The 21,633-nt window shown below is 40.4% G+C and overlaps 1 protein-coding gene across 4 annotated transcripts in view; it reads right to left on the bottom strand.

Annotated features, from left to right (window-relative positions):
- Positions 1-21,633, bottom strand: part of Sncaip (synuclein alpha interacting protein) — a 138,226-nt gene that overhangs the window by 27,461 nt on the left and 89,132 nt on the right. For all 4 annotated transcript variants that reach the window (XM_055622661.1, XM_055622662.1, XM_055622659.1 and 1 more), the window contains exons 4-6: positions 10,324-11,192; positions 8,292-8,471; positions 1,094-1,207 (exon numbers count right to left, since the gene is read on the bottom strand). In XM_055622661.1, the coding sequence (XP_055478636.1) occupies positions 1,094-1,207; positions 8,292-8,471; positions 10,324-11,192 (1,163 nt within the window). The remainder of the gene's footprint in view (positions 1-1,093; positions 1,208-8,291; positions 8,472-10,323; positions 11,193-21,633) is intronic.

Genomic DNA, 21,633 nt, shown 5'->3' with positions numbered 1-21,633 from the left:
GAAAGAAAGAAAGAAAGAAAGAAAGAAAGAAAGAAAGAAAGAAAGAAAGAAAGAAAGAAAGAAAGAAAAGTCTCTTATTGGCAACACCACATTTTACTGCTACTGGGAAAATCTCCAAAGCCAAAGAAGGTCTGGTTAGATACATGAGAAGAAATTTTCTTTGCCACAATTTGATTAAATCTATTTTAATACTATCCTGATTTCCTTCTTTTTTTTCTTAAGCTCAAGATTGGCATTTTGTGGTTGCAGCATTTTAAAAGATAACTTACAACCACCACCCTCAATGAGAGGTAGAGACAATATACGACCTGAAATCTGTGTCCATCAACTAGTAACACCTAGATTTTTCTAATGTAGAACTTCATTTTTTTGAGTTTATTATCAGTATGTATGTGTATATGCACTTGTGGGCCAGAAGACAGCTTTCTGCAGTCAGCCCTCTCCTTCCTTACATACTTGGGCTCTGCAGACCAAGCCAGGTCATTGGTAAGCTCGTCTCTCAGGGAGCATAACCCCTGTGCAGAGGTTAGTTCTCAGGCTCTCCTACTTGTCCATCTTTTCATCTTTGTTCCAGTGAGGCGTCCTTCACTGATGCCTTCTAAAGACTTAAGATTTTGGCTTTGTACTCAACGAATTGTTACCATTTTTCTTTTTGATAAATGTTAAAAGTATTCATTATAAAGATAGAACAATACCAAATAAAAAACTTTTAAGAAGCCAACTATAGTTCCAGTCTTCACAAAAATGACTGGAACTATGTTGGACTGTCATTTTTCTACTCTTAGTTTCTGTTTCTTTTCCTACAAAATTTAAAGTTGGTACTAAATTACAGTGAAAGTTTTATCTTATATATCTTATTAGCATTATGTAATTAACACTTCCCCATAAAATTCTACCATAAGAATATATAGCTAGCTTTGAACTATTCATTCAAAATCTTGCCTTGAGATATCATTTCTTCATTAAGATATTACAAGAAATATCAATGTTCATAAAATCTTTGGATTTGTTTATGATTTCATGTTTTGATTTTGATGACCTAGTAATAAAAAAATACGTGACATGTAAGAGAAGCTATTTTAAAGCTCCGTACCTGCCCATAGCAGCCTGCGTAATGAATAAGGCTTGGGAAATCCTTGGAACAGCTCAATTCAGCAATGGCTTCTGTTTCACTCACCATCCAGCGTACACACTCCAGCTGACCATTCTAGATTTTAAGAAGACAAAAAGAAAAATTCAAGATTACGAAGGTTTAGCCAATATCACAAAGATTGTAATTTCAACATGGGGGCGTATATGAATTTCGGCTTTTGTAGCTGGCTTGTTATTTACTTGTTACCTTCACTGTGACATGCGAGGCTTGTTACATTCATTCTCTGTGGCTTAGCTCTAAATCAGTGCGGGGATTTTTACTTACTTTTGTCTTTATGATTCTAGCCAGCGATATTTGAAAATCATCCTGTTGAGCTTTGTGGTAGAGCACCCACCTAGTGCGTGCAAGGCCTAGAGTTCGATTCCTAGTGCCAAAAACAATGAGCGAGGAGACGGCATCGCTCTACCGAGGTATAATTTACATACTGTACAAAGTTTGATTACATATATAAAGGTATATGTATGTATATATACATATAGATATACATATGTATATACACATATATACATACACATGTATACAACATATATGTATATACATATATGTGTGTATATATGTATATACATATATATGTATGTATATGTATGCATCTATATGTATATATACATATTAGAATAATGTGTATGTGTATTACTCTAACTCCGATCAAATTAACAATACTGTCAACACTCCCAAAAGTTTCTAGCCCCCCATGGCTTTCATCCTCCTCATTTTGCCCCAACAAGAAGAGTATATTCTTCTGGCCTTTTTCATCTAGGGCCGTACTCAGGGCTATCCAAGCTGCTACATATATTTTTAATTTTTAAAAGATTTTTGTAATTAAAATACAATTGTATCTTTTCAGGAACATGTTTCTTTCTCTTGGATGGATACCTAGAATTGAATTTTCTTTGTTTTCTTTCTCTTTCTTTTCTCCTCTATTTAGTCTCTCCATTTAGTTCTGGCTGTCCTGCATCTCACTATGTAAACCACGGTGGTCTCAAACTCACCGAGATCCGCCTACCTTCCACATGCTGGGCTTAAAGCCCTGCATTACCATGCCCTGCCCTGGAATTAAGATTTCTAAAGTTGTGGTAGGTGTATATTTGACCTTATGAAAAGCTGTCAAACTGGTTTCCAAAGTAGTAAGTTACTTTATATTATCACAAACAGCAGGAGAACATTCCAGTTGTTTCATTCCAGGGCAGCGCATAGTATTACCAGCAACCAGCACCTGTCATCTAAAATTTATTTTATAAATAAATTTTTATTTATAAACTTAGGGATTTATTTATTTTTATGTATATGAGTGTTTTGCCTGCATGTATATCTGTGAACTGCACCCATGCCTGTTGTTCCAGGAGACCAGAAGAGGGCATTGAATCCCCTGGAGCTGGAGTTCCAGTTACAGACAGCCGTTAGCTGTCCTGTGGGTGTTGGAGATCAAACCCTGGTTCTCTGGAAAAGCAGCCAGCGCTCTTAAGCTAAGATTGGCACTTTGTGGTTTCAACATTTTAAAAAGATAACTTATAACCACCACCCTCAATGAGAGGTAGGGATGATGTAAGACCTGAGATCTGTGTACATCAACTAATAATACCTAGATTTTTCTAATGTAGAAATCTACATTTTTTGAGTTTATTATCAGTATTATCAGTTTATTATCAGGAGCTTTCTCACCAGCTCCATTCACTTATAGTTTATAAGATAGAGCAACTATTTTTTCAAATAAAGTACTATCATATTTTTTTCATGAAAAAAATAAGTAACATATTTGTATTTGAAATAATAATTCCTATTAAGTAAGCAGGATAAATATTTTAATTAGCAGAACAATCAAAAGTTTGAAAGGTGACAATGTTCTTATAAAAGAATTACTTAGTATTTGTAAGTGACAAAATAATGCTACCAAAGTCAGAAACAGCTATGAGTTAGTTGTACATATTTTTTTTTAGGAAACTAAAAGTTATCCCTAGGTCTGATACAGGAAGGCAGAGCAATGAGAGGAGACAGAAAAAAAAATCAGCTGGTTTTTATAAGGACTTTTGTTTTACAATGTTACATGACCTTCATGCTTTTGGATTTAAAATTCTCCCTCAACTATAGTCATCACTGAGTTTTTACTGTTAGCACTCCGGGAGTTTCAGAAAATAAACAAGGCATGAAAATAGTTAAAATGAAGTTCATGCACATTGGGATGGTTTCTCTCTCATACGCACGCACACACTCATACACTCACAGACACTACACACTTTCACACACACTGACTCATACCCACTCACACTGTCTCTCACACAGTGACTCTCTCTCTCTCTCTCTCACACTCTCTCTCTCACACACACACTGACTCTCTCACTCCCTGACTTTCACACACATGCATGCACACACACACATACACACTTTCATACACTCCCAAAGACACATGTTATTTTGTCCTAAGAGGTCCAGGACATGAGGCATGACTGTGCAAAGTATGAAGGTCCCAGAAAAATCGTAATTACACTTGACAACAAACAGCTGTGCTACTGGGCTGTCTGTTTACTATACTAAGCCGCTTTTCATTCTTTTAGCCTGCAGTCCTGCTTGTGACGAAGGGTTTACTGTAAAACAGGATGCTGTGCTATGCCAGCAATACCCACACGAGTTTCATGCTTACCATCTCCTAACTGCATTAACGCCACAGTGCGGACCTATACCATGTTCATGTAAATATTCACTGTGGTGTTTGCACAAGGACAAAAATCATGGAAAAACGCATCTCAGAATGTGTCTTCTTCATTAAGTGACACGTGCCTTTTTTGGTATAACCAGGTAATGTGCTCCTTGCTGCCCTGAGGGCTAGTCTGTTTGGGGTGTCTGTCTGACATCCTGGCCTCTGACTGGGTTTGGGGAGTGCATGTTAGCAGCAGGAGACCAGAAAGACAGAGTGAGTTTGAGGTTCCTTCTGTTCTTGGCTCTTGAGCCGTGAGGGTGCCATTGGCTAGCTCACTCCCTCCATTGGTCAAAGTCAGCCAGGTGTCTTTCAGCTCAGCACTGTGTCTCAGGCTTTTGTGACCATTCTTTCTCCAGGCTCCAGTAACTGTCCCCAGGCTGTTGTCACATTAAACATTCAGTTCATTCTTTCCGAATGAAGAAAGAAATGGGAGCCATCTTGATCATCCAAGGAGCAAGACAGTTTATATAAATTACTATTTACACAGACACAGAAATGTAAGACCATGCTTTTGGTTTTAGTGGACAGAGATACCTCCACTCCTTTTTCCCTCTTTCTGGTTAGTCTAACTAAATTAAAGACATTTTCTTACCTCTTCCTAAAACCAAATTTAGCTTTGTCGATTTTCTCTACCATTGTTATGTTCTTGGCTTCACTTATCTCTGCTCTAAGTCCTGTTACTTCCTTTCTTATGCTTGCTTTGGATTAAGTTTGTCTTACTTCTCCAGTTCCTCCAGTGTCTATCTGAAACTTTTCTCCCCACCCTGCCTCCTTTATGGGCCTCTTTGTACACACAGCTCTTGATGCCTCCTGTGAAGGCAGCAATGTGCTGTATTTTCATTCTCATTCACCTGCAATCATTCTCAGTTTCTTTGACTTCTTTTTGTCTACTGACTCTGTTAGGGTGGGTTAATTTCACATGCTTGCAAATATCCCGCATTTCCTTCTGTTGATAGCTTCTAACTGCATTTTATTATGGGTGAAGTATGTAAGCTTGTATTTCAATCCTTCACAGTTTATTGAATTTATTACATAACCCAATATATGCTGTAGCCTAGGAAAAGTTTTCTGTGCACTTGACAAGTGGGTATATTTGAGTGTTGTCAGAGACAGATCTTTTAGATGACTTTCAGATCTGGTAAATCAAATGAGCAGCATTTAAACAAATAAAAATGGTATCCAAAGAATAGAAGAAAATATCATGTCTCTTCTCTGGGTCTGAAACCAAAATAACTTGCTTTAAATGCAAGTAACAAGAATACAAGCCAATAAAAAACATTAGGATACTTTTGCTTCCCCACGTCTGGGCTTGGAGTTATTTGAATGTTAAAAAAAAGAGTATCTGTAAGGTGTGTCTGTGTGTGTGTGTGATGTCTTATTATCACCAGACCAACTAACACTTTACCTTTGGGCTTAATCAGAAAGACTGAAGGAGTAGTTAAAGAAACGAAAAAGTAGTTAGATTTATTTTATTCTGTGTTTGTTCAGGTCCTAAAATAATTCCTCTGCTAATCCCATTTTAGAAAACAGACTTCATTGGAAACCAGACCTTTTAGAATTCTTTCTTCCCAATGACTTTGTTTAGCCATTTCCAAAGGGCACAAACTCCCAAAGCAGCCAGCCCTACGTTCCCTGGAAAACACTCAGTACAGTCTGTAATGTACTGTAATGGACATAACTGTGCTCTGTTTGCAGAGTCTGAGAGGGAGGAAGCAGTGTTAATAAACGCTGCTATGACTGTAAGGCCCCTTTCTTTGACGATCTTTTGATTTCATCTTGTCTCTGGATGCTTCCTATCTGCGGAGGCACACTATGAAAGAAACGTGGGCCACTTGCACCAAGTATGTTTGTCTTTAAGGACAGGCAGCAGGGCTCTCAGTGCTGTTTTATTTTATTTTCAAAGATTTGCTTTTTTGTGTATAGGTGCTTATACGTGCATATTTACCCAGAAGCTAGAGATAGAGCTCCTGGAGCTGGGGTTACAGTGAGTTATGAGCTACCAAGTGGCTGATGGGAACTGAATCCTGTTCTTCTGCAAGAGCAGCAAGTGTCTATAACCACTGAGCAATCTCTCCAGCCCCCTCTTAGAATGGTCTAATGGGGGAAAAACACTATCAGTTGCTCTGTGTTCAAAACAAGGCCCCAAACCAGAAGACTGGTGGCTGCCTAGGAGACTCAGTTTCACCAGTTGACCAGAGCACAGTGAATCAACTGCAGGGATCAGCTCACATTTGTGAAAGGAGAGGCACCGGCATGAAATACCTGCACTTATGCTTTTTGTTATTACAAATAGAATGATGGCGTGCAAGAACGCTTCCTTAAACTGTTCCTTAAACCTGAAAGGGCTTTTTAGCCTTGCAGGTTGTGTGTGTGTGTGTGTGTGTGTGTGTGTGTTTCATTCAAATTAAAACTGTTTTAAAATTGCTGTTTCAGACCTCTTAGTGATCGCTATGCTGTGGTGGCTAAAGTTTAGGGATAAATCAGCATCTCACGTGCAGCATAGAAGCTGTTCACACGGAGGCTTGGCTTAATGGCAACTACATTTCTTACGCTTCATGCTCCAAAAGTTTTAATCTATCAAAACAAGCAGTAGGGCATATAAATTAAGAAAAGATACATTTGCACAATAAGGAAATATTCTGTCACCTGCCATTAGTTAGGAAAACTAATGAGAAATATATTCCATAAACCCTAAAGCCTTCTATAAATATGGCAGGTATCAGCGTTCATTGGCATTAAGAGGGTGTTTGTCACTGACTTATGGCCACGGAGGACCCACTGCACCCATATCATCTTACTGCATCATGTCACAGGATGAGATTCTGCGTTTATCTTCCAACACTGTGATCACTGATAACCACGGTTCCTGCCTTATTCGCCAGGTTTATCAGCTCTCCAGACATAGGTACTACGCCTTATTCAAAATTTTACCTCCAGCACATAATAACACAGTGCCCGTTGAACTCTATTGAGATGGGTTATTTTCCTCAAATTCAGTTTCTCTTTTCTCACTTTGGTTGCAGTAAACTTAGTTCTGATTTGACATGGCATCATTTGCAACCAAAGAAAAGTACACGGCCCAGCATCGCTGATTTCTTTATAACAAGTGTTTGCTATGCAAATTTGAAGTCACACTTTACCACAGAGCAAAACAAAATAAAACAACATTTTTTAACATATAAAATTTTATTGGAGTGGGGTGGGGTACAGAGATGGCTCAGAGGTTAAGAGCACTGGCTGTTCTTTCAAAAGTCCTGAGTTCAATTCCCAGCAACTGCATGGTGGCTCACAACCATCTATAGTGAGATCTGGTGCCCTCTTCTGACCTGAAGGCACACACGCAGGCAGAATACTGTATAACTAGCTAACTAACTAGCTAGCTAACTAACTAACTAACTAACTAACTAACTAACTAACTAACTAACTAAATCTTTTAAAAAACTTTACGAACTAGTAAATGCATTAAAGTTAAAAAAAATCAGCTTTCCATATAAGATACATTGGAGGTAGGATAGAAGCTTATTTTTTTGTTAATGTAGTGTGTTCTTTAGTAAATTCACAAGTAGCTTCCTTTAGATAGACAGTCCCCCTATTCAATACCTACACAATTCCATTTATAAAAACGATGTTTGGCTTTTAGAATATCCAGCTATCATGTAAAGCAGTCTGTGTTCTGAACTACAAGGTGTATTATATTTCTCTGAACCTCACTTCTGGCGTCTTAACAAGTATGACTGAATTCTACATTTACCCGCCAAAGATTCTGACAGTCATTTCAGTTTACTAGCTATTCTTCTCCTGTGCGATGTACTGTATCTCAGATACTCTCACCAGAGCATTACAAAAGTCCCTGTTTTCCTGTGTCCAGGTTTTAAATCCACTCTGGTATTAATTTGTATATGCTTTGACAGAAAGCATGTTGTGCTATCTCAGAGAGCTAAAGACAAAATCCTCAGTAATGCTGTAAACAGTTTTGATGTTGATGACATTTAAACTCAGATTTGGTGCATTAAAAGCCCACATTATTGAAGCTCCCAAGTGCTAGCCTCCCTTGACAGCAAACCTTGATCTAATTCTCCTTGCTTCTTATTCCCATGTTAGGAAAAACTGACACAGTCTCTGAGAGACCCAGGTGTGGGTAAGAATCCAAATCGCAATCACTATGAATAGCTAAAAAAAAATTCTCAGCCCTGCAGGGGTTCATCTTCTCTCTTTGGGCTGATTTGGAGATTATCCTTACTGGATAAAAGCCAGAATGCCATCAAAATCTCCAAGCGGTAAGTGACCATAATGATAAACATCCTACATATAACACATTCATTTTGCTGTTTGTTTAATACACCACTCTCCCCCGTCTTCCAATAGCTCAGGTCACAAGCAATCTTTAAAAAAGAGGAGATCATATCCAAAGGCAAAGCCTGGGACAGCTGAGCCCCAAGTGTTCACCTTGATGGCCAGGCCGGCTGGAGTCAGCTGCTCTGTGTTCCGTTCATTGAGACAGTCTTCGCCCATCAGAGACGTGAGGTGCTGCAGACATTCTGCATGTCCCCTCGACGCAGCCACGTGTAGCAGATTGTTTCCGTTCTCATCGTGAATTTTGTCCAGATTGTCTGCAGCTAGGTGTGGCTGGAGAGAGAGGGGGAGAGAGTGGGGAGGGCTTCAATCAGAACAATATACTATGGAGGGTCTCCTCTGGGCACAGACAAGAAGGAACAGTTCCTGGGGGCTCTGGTGGTCTTGCAATGGCCTAGTTAGTCGGAGTCCTTTGCTACTTATCTTGCTCACAATATGCTTTAGAACAGTGATTCTCAACCTGTGGGTCATGTCCCCTCTGGCAGACTGCTATCTCCAAAAATATTTACATTATGAATTTGTAAAATTCATAATTACAATTACAGCTATAATTACAGCTGTAGCAAAATTACAGCTATAAAGTAGCAACAAAAGTAAATTTATGGTTGGAGCTCACCACCACATGAGGAACTGTATTAAAGGAACTCTATTAGGAAGGTTGAGAATCACTGCTTTAAAATATACATTCTCAAGGGACAGATGGCTGTGTGAGAGAGGGTTACAGAAGCAGGACCAAAGAGCTGAGAAGGTTTCTAGTTATTGCTTTTTTAGGTACCTGAGGTGAAACTGATGGTAAGCAACTGATCCTCTCTTTGCCACACGCTGCTAAGTCCTCAAGGGATGGGGTGATGCCTTATTGACTGTTACAGGTTTGCTGGATGAATGAAGTACTTGTTTTGAGTGTCTGATGTGCCAGGCTGGCTCCTTCTACATGGGCCTAATGGCTATGGTTCCTAGAGCATTCACAGTTACCTCCAGACACATCGGCGAGTCCTGGGGGAACTGGGGTATCTGCAGCAACTTGGTCCTCTGGCTTTTTTTATTTTTCCTGTCTCTAGTTCAGTCTTCTAAGTATGAAGCATTTCATAGAATATTTTGGGTAAACTGAGTGGTGTTGGCATTTGGGACTTCTAAATATACAGGACAAAGGAAATGAACCACAAAGAATCAGAGGAAACACCCAGAGAAAATGGAAAAGGCATTTTCAAGAGAAAAAAAGTTACAGCTTCAATTGGTAAAATCATTCAGACGTGTTGTCCTGTTTTCCGTAGCAGGCCAAGCACATTATAGTTTATCCATGCACGCTTAGCATTATGGGGAATTGCAATGCCATGATGCAATGATTTTTTCTGAATGAGACTTTAATTATCAGAGTAGTATGAGCCCAGCCTCACTACTATTTGATCAGTGCCTGGAAGCTAGAAAGGAACAGTGCAACAGATGGGACGCTATTTCAGCCGAGCTTTCTCAATAGATGCTTCCGAGGCTGAGTTACTCTGTCTGGAGTCTTTGAAGACAATTCTTCATGTTCCCTAGACACGCAGCGCTGGAACGAAGCAACTCGCCCACCCCCCGCCCCGCATGGGTCAGAGAACAATCAACCTCCAGGGGAAGCTGTATCTGCAAATGCTTTCCAAGCTCCTGGTCCAACTCTTCTGAATAATGATCAGGGTGAGACAGAGAAGTCTCTGTTCATAGGCCTGGCAGGTCTGCCGTCAGCTAAAACCTGACGTCCTCAGAGAAACAGAGGGAGACCTGGGAACCATTTGAGAAGCAACGGGGGTAAAAAAAAAAAAAAAGACATTACGACTCAACTGGAAAACAGTGCTGGGCCCTTTGTTTTGCCTTCCTTTTAGATTAAGCATCTTAACACTCTTCTGCAGATACTTGTGTCCCCTGTACTAACCTACTCACCTTTATGCTTTTTTTTACATCTCTCAACTAAAGCAACAGGTAAAGATTTAGCAAGAAACAAAATGAAGGGGCCAAATAGGAACAAAACGCACTCTAGGAAGTTCTCAGTGAACTAATAAAAAAGAACTTTATAAAAACATGCAAAACAAGCACTTCATCCTGTAGATTGGATGGAGTCTGTAGATTGGACAGACAGACGGACAATACTTACCAAGAGCGATATCTGTCCTTCTTTCACAATGTTCAGTATGCTTCTTACTTTCTTCAGATACTCAGTCCTTTCTTCTGTGCCTTGGGCATTGGTCCAGTTCATGCCGTTCACCTGCTCCTCTGGTTTGGCTCCAGCTGCTGAGGACTGCAGGTGGAAGGCCCTGAGCTTGCAGTCTGGCCCAGTCTTCTCAATTTTCCTACTATGGGGATCACTAAAGACCTTGTTTAAGAAGTCTTTACTGTGGTTTTCTAATTCATATGTAGGTCCACATTTACCCAGGGCAGGTGAGCTCTCCGATTCTTCTGTGGAGAGCTTGTGCTGGTCCCGGAGGACAGTAGATGCTTTCCTTAAGTGAGGGCTTTTCACGGGAGAAAGAACACAAAATGGAGTCATGTTGGCTGTGGAGTTCTCAGTGCTTCCAACAGGGCAGGTTTTGGCAGAAAGGCCGTTGATGGTTGTGCATAAACCCAAAATCCTTTTTTCTGAAGTCACCTTGGTGAGGGGGGCCAGCTGTTGGCTAGATTTAATGTAAGGCACGTCCAGAATCTCATCCATATCGAGGTCATAATGCTCCAGCTCACCCAGTTCTTGGCGAGCCTCTGAGCCCTTACCTGGCAACCCCCCGACTCCATCTTCTGGGCCGAGCTCATCAGGCTGGGGGCCTTGGTCAGACTCCCCCCCTTTCTGGTATTCCACTGTATTGCTCTTTTGGTCGTCATTTTCATTGTTCTCCAGAGTCTCTGGCTGATGTTTCAGTGGAGAAACACGCTTCACTGGGCGGAACTTACTGTATACATCAGCGATTCCAGTGGGCTTTTGTGGGTTTGTAATGAGAGTTGAGACGCCACAATTCCAGCTAGAGCTAGAAACTGTTTAAAAAAAATATAACACAGGATACTGTTAAATTGGAGTTGGAACACAGTTTGTCCACATAGGTAGACATGGCCCACTGAGGTCATGCTCACAGTGGGCCCCTATGTAAGGAGATAATCACAAGAGGACATACAACCATAAAGCTAAGGCTTCACGCTTACCACTGCAAGGCATGGTAAAAGAGAATGATAGGGAAGTTATGACAAACCGACTCAAAATTAATTAAAGTAACAATGGTGATAAAAACAGAAAATTTAAAGAAATAAACCTGGACAGATATTTTATTACTGGGCATCTCTAGCGCTGTTTACAAAAGAAAGAAGGAAGGAAGGAAGGAAAGAAAGAAAGAGAAAGAAAGAAAAGAAAGCAAAACAAAGCAGTAATGGGCTTCCAAACTAAGCCAGGGAACACATGACATATATACACATCCACATGCACAAGCATCTTCTTGCCTGTACACACATCTCTGATGTCTAAAACACCCATGTGAAAAAAAACAAAAAAAAAACATTGCTTATTTTCTACAGACTCAAATTGTGTCCTCCTACGTACCTGATCGTTTTCTATTAGATGGTTAGAGACAGAGAAGAAAAGAATAAAGCGGTCAAGTATTCATCTGTCCAAGGAGACAGGCCATGGCCAGGTCTAACCATCCTATAATAAGCATCCTAGTCAAGCATCCTGCAGGGCGACCTCATGGCACTCCCCAGCCACAGTGCATTTCCACTGGACAGCAGAACATATTCTTTAGAGTAACAATGCCCTCCCCATTTTGGGAAAAGTAAGAGCAAGACGGAGCAAGGAGAAGTCATGGAGGGCTGATAGGGAAGGCAGACTAGTACTCAAAATTGTTTCTTAGATTTTTCCCATTTCTGTACAGGTAAAATAAAGATTGCACGCTGGCCCCCATTCAGCCTTACTCTCTGGTCGAGATGGATAGTGAGGTAGCCAGACACATTTGGGGATAAAAGACAAAACTCGCAAGCCTTAATACAAGCAAGCTGCCCGCAAGCACGCATCAGGATGAAGCTTCGGTGCTCTCAGCTGCAGCAGGGCTGTGCCCCCTCCAAGACACTCCTCCACTAGAAGGGACCCAGAACCCTTGTGGCTACCTTACAGGTTTCTATTCTTCTGCCTTAGTTTCTATCATCCTTCACTAGACAGGTAAGTCTTCCTTCCAACTACTCTCTATTCCCTGAAACTAGTGCAGGCAGGAAGGGCTTAATCCTAGAGTCAGTCTACTTGCATGTCTGTGCTGTTGGGCACAGCCAAAGAATGAGAGACGCTGAGGCAGCAGGTGCTCTTGTAACTTTTTCAGTAGCCTCTGGCAATGACTGATTCTTACTGACCCTTACCTAAATGGATGCTGCTAGTCATCGTTCCTGCTGAGATGTATCCAGAAGCACCCAGAGAAGGTACAGAATAAAGCAAAGAGGTGAACGAGTATGCTGAGCCTGTCTGTCATAAAGTCGTGAGTTCTGATCTCCAAAACGGACAACCACTCGACATGGGGTTCAGAAGGCCTGTACTAAATCCTTCACCCCTGAGGCTTTTCTGGCTCTTGAATTTTAGAACCAGAGAAGAAAACACTAACAGCTAGGGGAGAAGGGATGGTTTCTTTCTCACAAGCAGCATATAGCAAGAGATACCTGGAAGGGAAGGAAGGCATCTAGATGTCTGAACCATTTAGTGGCTGGAGTTTGGAGCTGTACACAAAGCTTGGCCCGGGGCAGACAATTAACAGATTCAAGAATGTGAACTTGAATCTCACTTTGCACAACTCATTCAGTCTTTTAATATGCATAAAGTGAACCCTTCTCAGGGATTTGCAGGGGAGAAATAACTTCTGTTAAAAAAACCCAAAGGAAAAAGCTAGATTCTTTAATGTCATTTAGGAAGTGCCAATCCGTAAAGGCAAAAACCAATAATTCCAATCAGTTCCCTGTAAATGTAAAAATTCCCTATCACCTATATGTTCTTTCCTTTTTAAAAATACAATGTCATGAAAAGTTACAATTTGCCAGAAATTTCTGCCGAGCCATTTTCTCTGCCTTAAGAACATACAGTGCCTGATTCACATAAAGCAATAGGGAAAAATGCATGGAAAAATGCCTATAAGATATAAACAGGCATTTGATTTTACTCACTAACTTTCCCAAAATTTATAATGATTGTGGGAAAACCTATTCACAGACATTCTGAGACACCTGCTTATTGTTTCGCATGGCATCTGCTGATATTTTATCAATTAATTACTTTGATTTCTTTGGAGCTTCTAAAAATATGAATCTCTGAATGTCTTAAAAACATTTGAAGCCCCATGACTTAATGGGTCAATATAACGAGTGTGCTTTACTGATATATTTATGTATTATATAAGGTCACAGGTTCAAAAGGCCACTCTTTTATGTTGGCTTTATTTACATGTGAACTTTTTTCCCCAAGTGATACAGGGAAATGGGTACCATATGTTTCCCAGCTGTTTTGTTCTGACAGGAGCCGTTAAGAACACTCTTTGTAAACGAATTCTGCCTGTGTTTCATGAAAATACTTCTTTCCGCAGAAAGGTCTAGAAACTGAAGAAGGAGTGTCCACATTTGGGCGTGTTGTCTTTTCCCTCATTTAAGCCTATGGCTGTTTTGCAGGCTTGGGGTGAAGTCTGTGCCTGCTAGGCTTGACTGCCAAGAGAAAAACCTGCTTATGAAAAATCAACTGGTGGCTTTCATGAAAATGCTCAAAAATGTTGCTATGTCACATATTTGGATGAGCAGAAATGAAACAAACAAAAGTCAGAAACCCATTTACTTCTAAGATGGATGAATACATAGCATACAAAAAAGTTATTAATAACAGGCAAGGTTTTCCCCTTTCAATTCTTTAAGAGTAGCAACAAATTCACTTTATGGTTGTTTTGCTCCAACACCATCATAACATTCTTGTTGTTCATGGAAACACACACTAACAGTGGCCACTAGGAAGACTTCCGAGGCTAGATTTATTCTGCAGAAATTGTATATGAATTATTGACACATGAATTTAAATCACTGAAAATTTTTATCTTCATCTCTACAAGTTCTGTGAGAACAATATCTCTGTTTTTATCTCTCTATTTTTCAAAACTCTGAGCAAATTGCTTACCTAAGTAGGTTCTTAATGATGTTTTGATTTTAAATGTGCTCATTTTTTAACATCTTAGGGCAGTAAATGTGCCCAGCGTGCCTTCAATTTGTCTGTTTGATGGAGTCACAAATTTTCTAAAATTGTCAACAGAGAGGTGGATGTTTGTGATGGTGATTTATAGACAAAATAGTCTCCTACAATCTAGCTGGTGTTTGAGATGCTCTGAGCATCAGCAAGAAAATTTCAGTTACCCCATAACCATCAAAAGCCAGACATTTCCCCAGCAAGAAATAGTGTGGATCTAGAAATATAAAGGTTCTTTGAATGGCAGGCAGTACATACAAATCCAGGGCTCTGACTCTCTATACCTCTGTCTGCTTCCCCTCTTTCCTTTCCTCAGTCTCCCCTCACAACCTTCTTGACCCTGGATCGGATAACCACGGGGCCATTTCTATAGTCTTTCAAGTCGTTTACTTTCAAGGCATTGTCTATGCCCTCTGTTCCCTTGACCTCTACCCCTTAACCCTCAGACACCATCTTTGGCTTTATCCTAAATCCCTTTTAAATCTGAGCTCTTTTCTGTGCCCTCACTGCATTAACTGGGGTATACTGGAGTCCTTTTCCACAACCACCACACACAAGTTTTTCTATCTTTCATTGGTCTCTCCAGTTCAGTTAATCCCACTTTGGGTAAGATTTAATTTGTCACTCACAATTAGCCCCCAAATCTCAAGTGTCCCATACTTCCTAAAATGATATTCCTCCAGGTATGGGATGTATGTCTGACTACATCAGACACACCCTCGGACCCATGATAAGCACACCTCATTTACAGTGTAAGAGAACTATTCAGTGCTCAGCCTTCTTCCTCCTCCTCACTCGTGCAAGGCATCTTTGTTTGGTGCGAAACTAATTTCTCCTCCAAATGTAGAATATCCCTGAATAAACTGACTGCAGGATTCAGGGTCAGCAGCGTTCATAAGCAATGAATTAACAGGAGGGTATTATGTTCATCACACTCCTTTCAGTGATGACCTAGAATTCACTTCAAGAAATATTGGTTTTCTTTCGACAACATGACAGTTTCATTTAAAAACATGCTTAGGAGGTAATGTGGCTTAGAAATGTGTTACATAAATAATAGCATATATTATATAAATGTAAAAATGAAAATGACAGAAAGGGATTTGGGGCTATAACCCCAAATTTTTAAGTTGTAAAATACCACTTAAGTGACAAAATTTGTGTACATTGTCTTTTCAGTTCATATCAAAATTCTTCAGGATGGCATGCAATGGTTCTTTTATTCACTTTGTAATGCACCTTCTTTTCTCAGCATTCATGATGCCCAAGCCCCTGCCTTTCCCATCTCCTCTACTGCTAAGTCCACTCTTTCTGGATAGAGGCCGTCTATCATGGTTCTTGCCTGTGGGCCTGTTTTGCCATTTCTAACCCCCCTTGCTGTTGTCTCTGCCTGAGGCTCAAGCTCGTCATACATCCAGTGTCGCCACATTGAGCTGCTTCTTCTGACTCTCTCAGGGAACAGCTGCTCGTCGATTCTCAGGTCCCAGGTAGTACTTGAATACAGCATTAAGCCTTACCTTGTCCAGAGGGTGCCTCAAGGACACAGGTTCCTCAAGAAGCTTGGAACAAGCTCATTGTCTAGCAAAGATCCTCACAGACAATGGGGTTCAGTGACCTAATCTTTGCATGAATGAGTGAAGGGAAGGAAGAATATATATAATATAATATATTAAGTATATATTATATATATATAATAAACAAGTTTTGTTTTAATGAATTTTTTTTGTTTTTTTTTGTTTTTTTTGCTAAGCTGAGGTGAGAATTTTAAAGATAGTTAAGTTATTGGTCGCTCATGGCTCACACAATCAGAAGGCATACTGCATAGTGAAGGACTTTAATGCATTTTTCTTAAGACTTTTTGCCAGGCAGTGGTGGTGCATGCCTTTAATTCTAGCACCCAGGAGGCAAAGATCTCTGTGTTTGAGGCTAGCCTGGTCTACAGTCTGAGGTTCAAGAATTCCAGGGTTATACAGAGAAACCCTGTGTTGAAAAATAAAGTTCTTAATTTAAATTTTCTCATCTGGAAAATAACAAGGTTAGACAATATCATTGCTAAAATTTGATCCACCCTAAATATCTCTGATGATGTAGATGCCTACAAATAACAGGGTTCTTCATTGTGACTCAGAACGAAACACTATAATTCTTTGGATTCATGTATTTTACCAGATCCTCACAAATTTATAATTATGAGGCTGAGACGAGTGCTGACACATAATTCTCTGGCTCCTAGGCTTGATAAATTGTTTTCTTTAAGAAGATAATGGACAGTTTGCTGTTGCCATGGTAGACCCAACTTTTAAGACTAAACATCAATGTTGGCTCCTAAAATGCCCATTTAATTTACTTCTAAATATGGAAATCTGTGGTTATATCAGAAAATTAGCATGAGACAGTGAGAAGAAAAAGAAAGGATTATGTCAAGTTAAAATGAATTCTGCTTCCCTCGAGAAGCAATCTGGTCTAATTAATCCTAATTCTTTAAGTATAAATAACAAACTATACATCCATGGCAGCCTTAATGTAGGCTGCTTTAGGAACACACCCTAAATATTCTCCAGCATTCAATCTCCTTTATTTTAATATTTTCTTTAAAAAAAATATAGAGTCTCATGTAGCTCAGGCTGTCCTTGAACTTGTTATGTAGCCAGGGGTAGCCTTGTGCTTCTGATCCTCCTGCTTTCATGTCTGGAATGCTGAGATGACAAGTCATTAAAATGTTCAGTTTATGCAATGCTGGGGATCAAACCCAGGGCTTCGTACATATTTAAGCAAGCACATTTCTAGCTCCATCCATTTTCTTTTGTTTTCTCCTCAATGGGGCGGGGGGGGGGCGGGTGGGATTATGAACGACTGGGATTGTTAGTATTAGAGTCAGGAGTTTCTTTACCATTGGTCAAGTGAAATATGTAGTGGATCCATGGAATACAAGCACCTCAGGATCTCTAAGAAATGATGAGAGGTGGCTTCCATCACCTCGTGACTATAGGAAGAAGGGTATGAGCCTGAGTCTTAGTGGGAACCACTGTCAGGATAATCTTCTGAATTGCCCTACAGATCAGTCTGTAACCTGATCCAAGGGATGGCTGAGTGAACTCTGGCCTCAGAGAACTGTGTCAGGACGCTTTGCTGGAAAGAGTGATGTGTGCAAAAGGAACACATGTTTCTGGAATGTTCTATGGGGTTGCTGGCTCATCTCTTTCACTGATACCACTTATCCTTTACTGAGGGCATCCTGAGGTTGAAGGGGAAGTATGCATGACTTCATTCTTATAAATATCCCACTCATTGATCTATTCACGTTAGGCTGTTCACATGCTATGTGGAAAATGTCATCGATTTGAGTCTTAAACCTCCTGTCTTTAAAAGGACACTGATACCAAGCAGCTGTTATTGAACATGTCAGGTTTCTGTTTTATTGCTCCCGGCTCTGCCCATAGCTATGCATACTTGCTCAGACAACTCAGCAGTCTATCTTTGTCTGTTTCTTTGGTCTGAGAAAACTCTCTCAAGTCCTATAAACCTGGATAGAAGAGACACATCTTTACCAAAGAGGCATATTTTATCATGAAGTCAAACTTAATGTTTGGACAAGTTTAAATCTTTAGGCTTCCAGAGCACGGTTTCCACAGAATGATAATTGGTAGGTCTGAAGAAAACACACGCTTTCACGGTTATTGTGTCATGTGAAAAGTATGCTGGCCTTCATTGTGATATTAGCAAAACCTTTCGGGTGGATTTAGTTTTGTGTTCATTCCAGGCCCATTTACGAGGTTTCTTCTCTGTCTCTCCTCTCTCTTTCACTCTGTGGAATTGTACAAAGACACAGTGAAAGGCCGGGGAAAAGACTCATCTAGCTGCGGCAACTGGAGAAAGACAGGTTGGGAGTAAGCTGAAGATGCTTTCTGAGTGTGCTTTGCGCACACACACTAGCCTCTCTTAACTGAAGGTGGCGATGTTTTACAGGGCTGATGTACTGCCAAGGACAAAGCACGGAGTTATGGCTGCTGCTTAGTGACAGAGTAGTTCAAGAGGCAAGGGCAGACAGAGCAAGCAGGCAACTGGGTAAGGTGTGTGTGTGTGTGTGTGTGTGTGTGTGTGTGTGTAGTATGTTTCCTCATTTAGAAATTAGCTATGCCAGTATATACTTCACAGACATTATTACAACAAGTGAAAGGAGATGAAAATGTGTTTTCTGGTTCTGCAAAATGGTATCTTCATTGGGATTTTCCTCTGCTTTTAATGTTTTCAAACTGCCAATACATCCATGTAAGACTTTCTATATTTTTGAACACAGGTGAGTGCATGATTTCATCAGAGATTTTTCATAACAGGTCTCGAAGATGGATGGGCAACTCTTACACATTCTCACATTAAAATAAATGAGAACTCAGGGAATTTTAAGTATTATGTGGAAAACAGTATAGCATTCTGATTTCTCAATCAAGAAGAAGGTTGCCTGACTCTAACTTTCCATAGCATCAGAGGACCATTCCATCAAAACTAAAATTACTCCCTAAGCAGACAAATCACCATCTCTATATTTGGGTTACATGTAGGTAATAGAATCCCATCAGCCAGTGGTAAAGCATGGTTGGAACCATTCCCTTTAACTAAAATCCAAAAATGAGCTCTTCCTAAATTTGAGCAGCCCTCTAGTATCAAACTACAGTTTGGAAACAGAGGGAAACGTTTTTTAATAATAATACTACTAAAAGACACCTGAGCAGATTTTCTCTACCTTGTTCATCACTGGGAGCATTAAACATCAATTTAGATTTATCTTATCAATGAGAATCTGTTGATCCAGCTGCCAACTCATTCCTGGGTAAAGCTGTGGATCTCCTTTGAATATGATCAAGAGATACAGGAACACGACAAAGGATGTTCAGGCGTGTGAAGGCAGTTGGTGACAGGCAGAGTGCTCAGATGTTCTTTTTACCAAACCCATTTATTACGTAAGCGTTTTCTAAATGTCTTCTCTGTACAGAATTCTCTTCTCCCCTGCAGGGGAGAATGAAATAGATACAGCCTTCTCTAGACAATAATGCGAGAACACAGAAGAATAATAACAAAAGGCAAAGTGCCTTTTTATGAAAGTAACCTGGGGCAAGAGGGCACAGAACAGCTGAGAAATCCCATCTAGGAGGTAATACTTAAATCCAAGGCAGAGAAGAAAGAGCCATATATATAAGAATGGGGAATGTGATGATCTAGGTAGAAGATAGCACATTTGCAAAAACCTGAAGCAGCTGAGAATCTGGCAGATTCTGCATCTCTCATTGCTAAACCAGTAAGAGCCATGGAGACAAAGAAAGCCATTTGGGGTCAATACACTGGCCCCTTTCATAAGGACACTAATCCCATTCATGAGGGCTCCACCCTCATGACCTAATGGGCTCCCCGAGATTCCACCTATATGTAATATTATCTTGGGGATTTCCAATATGCAAATTTTAAAGGAGCACACATATTCATTCTAACTCATAGGCATGTCCAATCTTTTGACATACATGAACCATCTGGTTTTTGAAAAGTCACACCACCCCCCTCATAACATCTTAAGTCAGTTTATCATTTTGCTGGACACTCCTGGGAGCAGAAAGACATTCTTCGAGCATAGGGGACCCAGGACTTACTGATGGCATGAAGCGGGGAATACAGGAGAAAGAAAATTCTACCTTCAGCAACACAGTGATTTGTCTGGTAAGCCAAAAATCATTTCATATAGCACGTACCTAGAGGTGTGTGTATGTGTGTGTGATTCTGTGAGATAGCTAATGTAGACACCGAGTGAGTTGTTGAATAGGAAGCTGGAGATTAAGAGTAGCAGGTAGAGGGAAATCATGTGAGGGAAAGGAGAGATGGAGAAACGGAAAGGAGAGAGGGTGGTCCTAGCAAATATTTAGTCACACTTGATTGTTGGCAGTCAAGTAAAGAAAGAAGTTGTGAAAGACAACGAGGCACTGCCAGCGTGTTAGGAAGGAAAGCAGGAGGGACATAGCAGTGGGCATTTAGCTCAGATACTTCCATGAGGCTAAAAGAGATGAGATTATTAAAGTGTCAATGGATTTTATGATACAGAAGTGATAACGTTCTCTAAAGAGGAGGTGACTCCTACTAGGAATGCTCAGGGCGAACGGAAGCAGAGAACTAGAGATGTGTTTTCTTTTTCCATAACACTATAAACCAGGTTGATTTCAAGGACTGTTGGGACTGCAGAATGAGTTCAAGGTCAGTTTACACAACTTAGGTAGACTTGCTCACAAAATATAAAGGAAAAGGAGGGCTGTGGGTAAAACTCAGTGGTAGAGCAGGTACCTAGCGTATTTAAGGCCCTGCTTTCAATCCTCAGTACTGCTCCCTATATCCCCACATGTTCATATGCACACAGAGGGAGAAGAAAGGAAGGATCCTCAGAGATTTTAAGAGGAGAACACAGTGTAGGGACATAGTATGGCTTGTTGGGGAGGTGATGCTGTAACCTAGATCTTCACTGTCTCATCTGGAAGGAAACTTTTGGTTATGAAGCACTTAAGATGTAATTGGTGGCCTTTGTCTAATTGATAATAGTTTTAAGATACTGAGTGAAACATTATAAAATTGACCCATCTGTTTGGTGTTATTTAGTCTCTGTTATATATGTGGCTCACTTTATGTTTCTACTAGATATTACTGGTCTAGGGAGTCAGGTAATGGGGTCTAAGGGGTTCCTTTGGAGGTGAAGGGAGAAAGGAAGGACACCCCTTGTAAAGGAACCTGATACGTTTGAATGGCTTATGTGGCTAGAAAGCCGAAAGCTGGACGAGGGGCGCCAGGAAGTTCACTGATCCAGTAGCAAATTAGTCCAGGTCTCCTGTGGCCACAGAAAAATTTCCCATTATATAGTTTCATGACCATCTTTGAAAACCATTACTTGGTTTTCAAGCTGGGAAAGACACCGCAGATAATAAAAGTTTTGATGACACCGCTGTGTCCAATTAAGGACAGCAGGTTGGATTCCAAGTGACTGAGGTCAAAGATTCTTAAATTTGAATGTGTGTAAATAAATAACCTGGGACCAGGTTTGTATACTATAGACAGAACTTGGGTCTGGGGTGGGTTTTGAGAGCCTGTCCAGACTCAACACTGGGTGATGCGGCCAGCATGTGTGTTGGTCCTGTACCACACTGAGACAAGGGGGTCGAGCTTAGCAGATGCCACAGAGGGGTGGCTGTTGACAATGATACCTCT

This window comes from Psammomys obesus, unplaced genomic scaffold (assembly GCF_907164565.1).
Source record: "Psammomys obesus unplaced genomic scaffold, mPsaObe1.curated_primary_1811, whole genome shotgun sequence".
NCBI lineage: Eukaryota > Metazoa > Chordata > Mammalia > Rodentia > Muridae > Psammomys > Psammomys obesus.
This window is presented reverse-complemented; position numbering and strand designations above follow the sequence as displayed.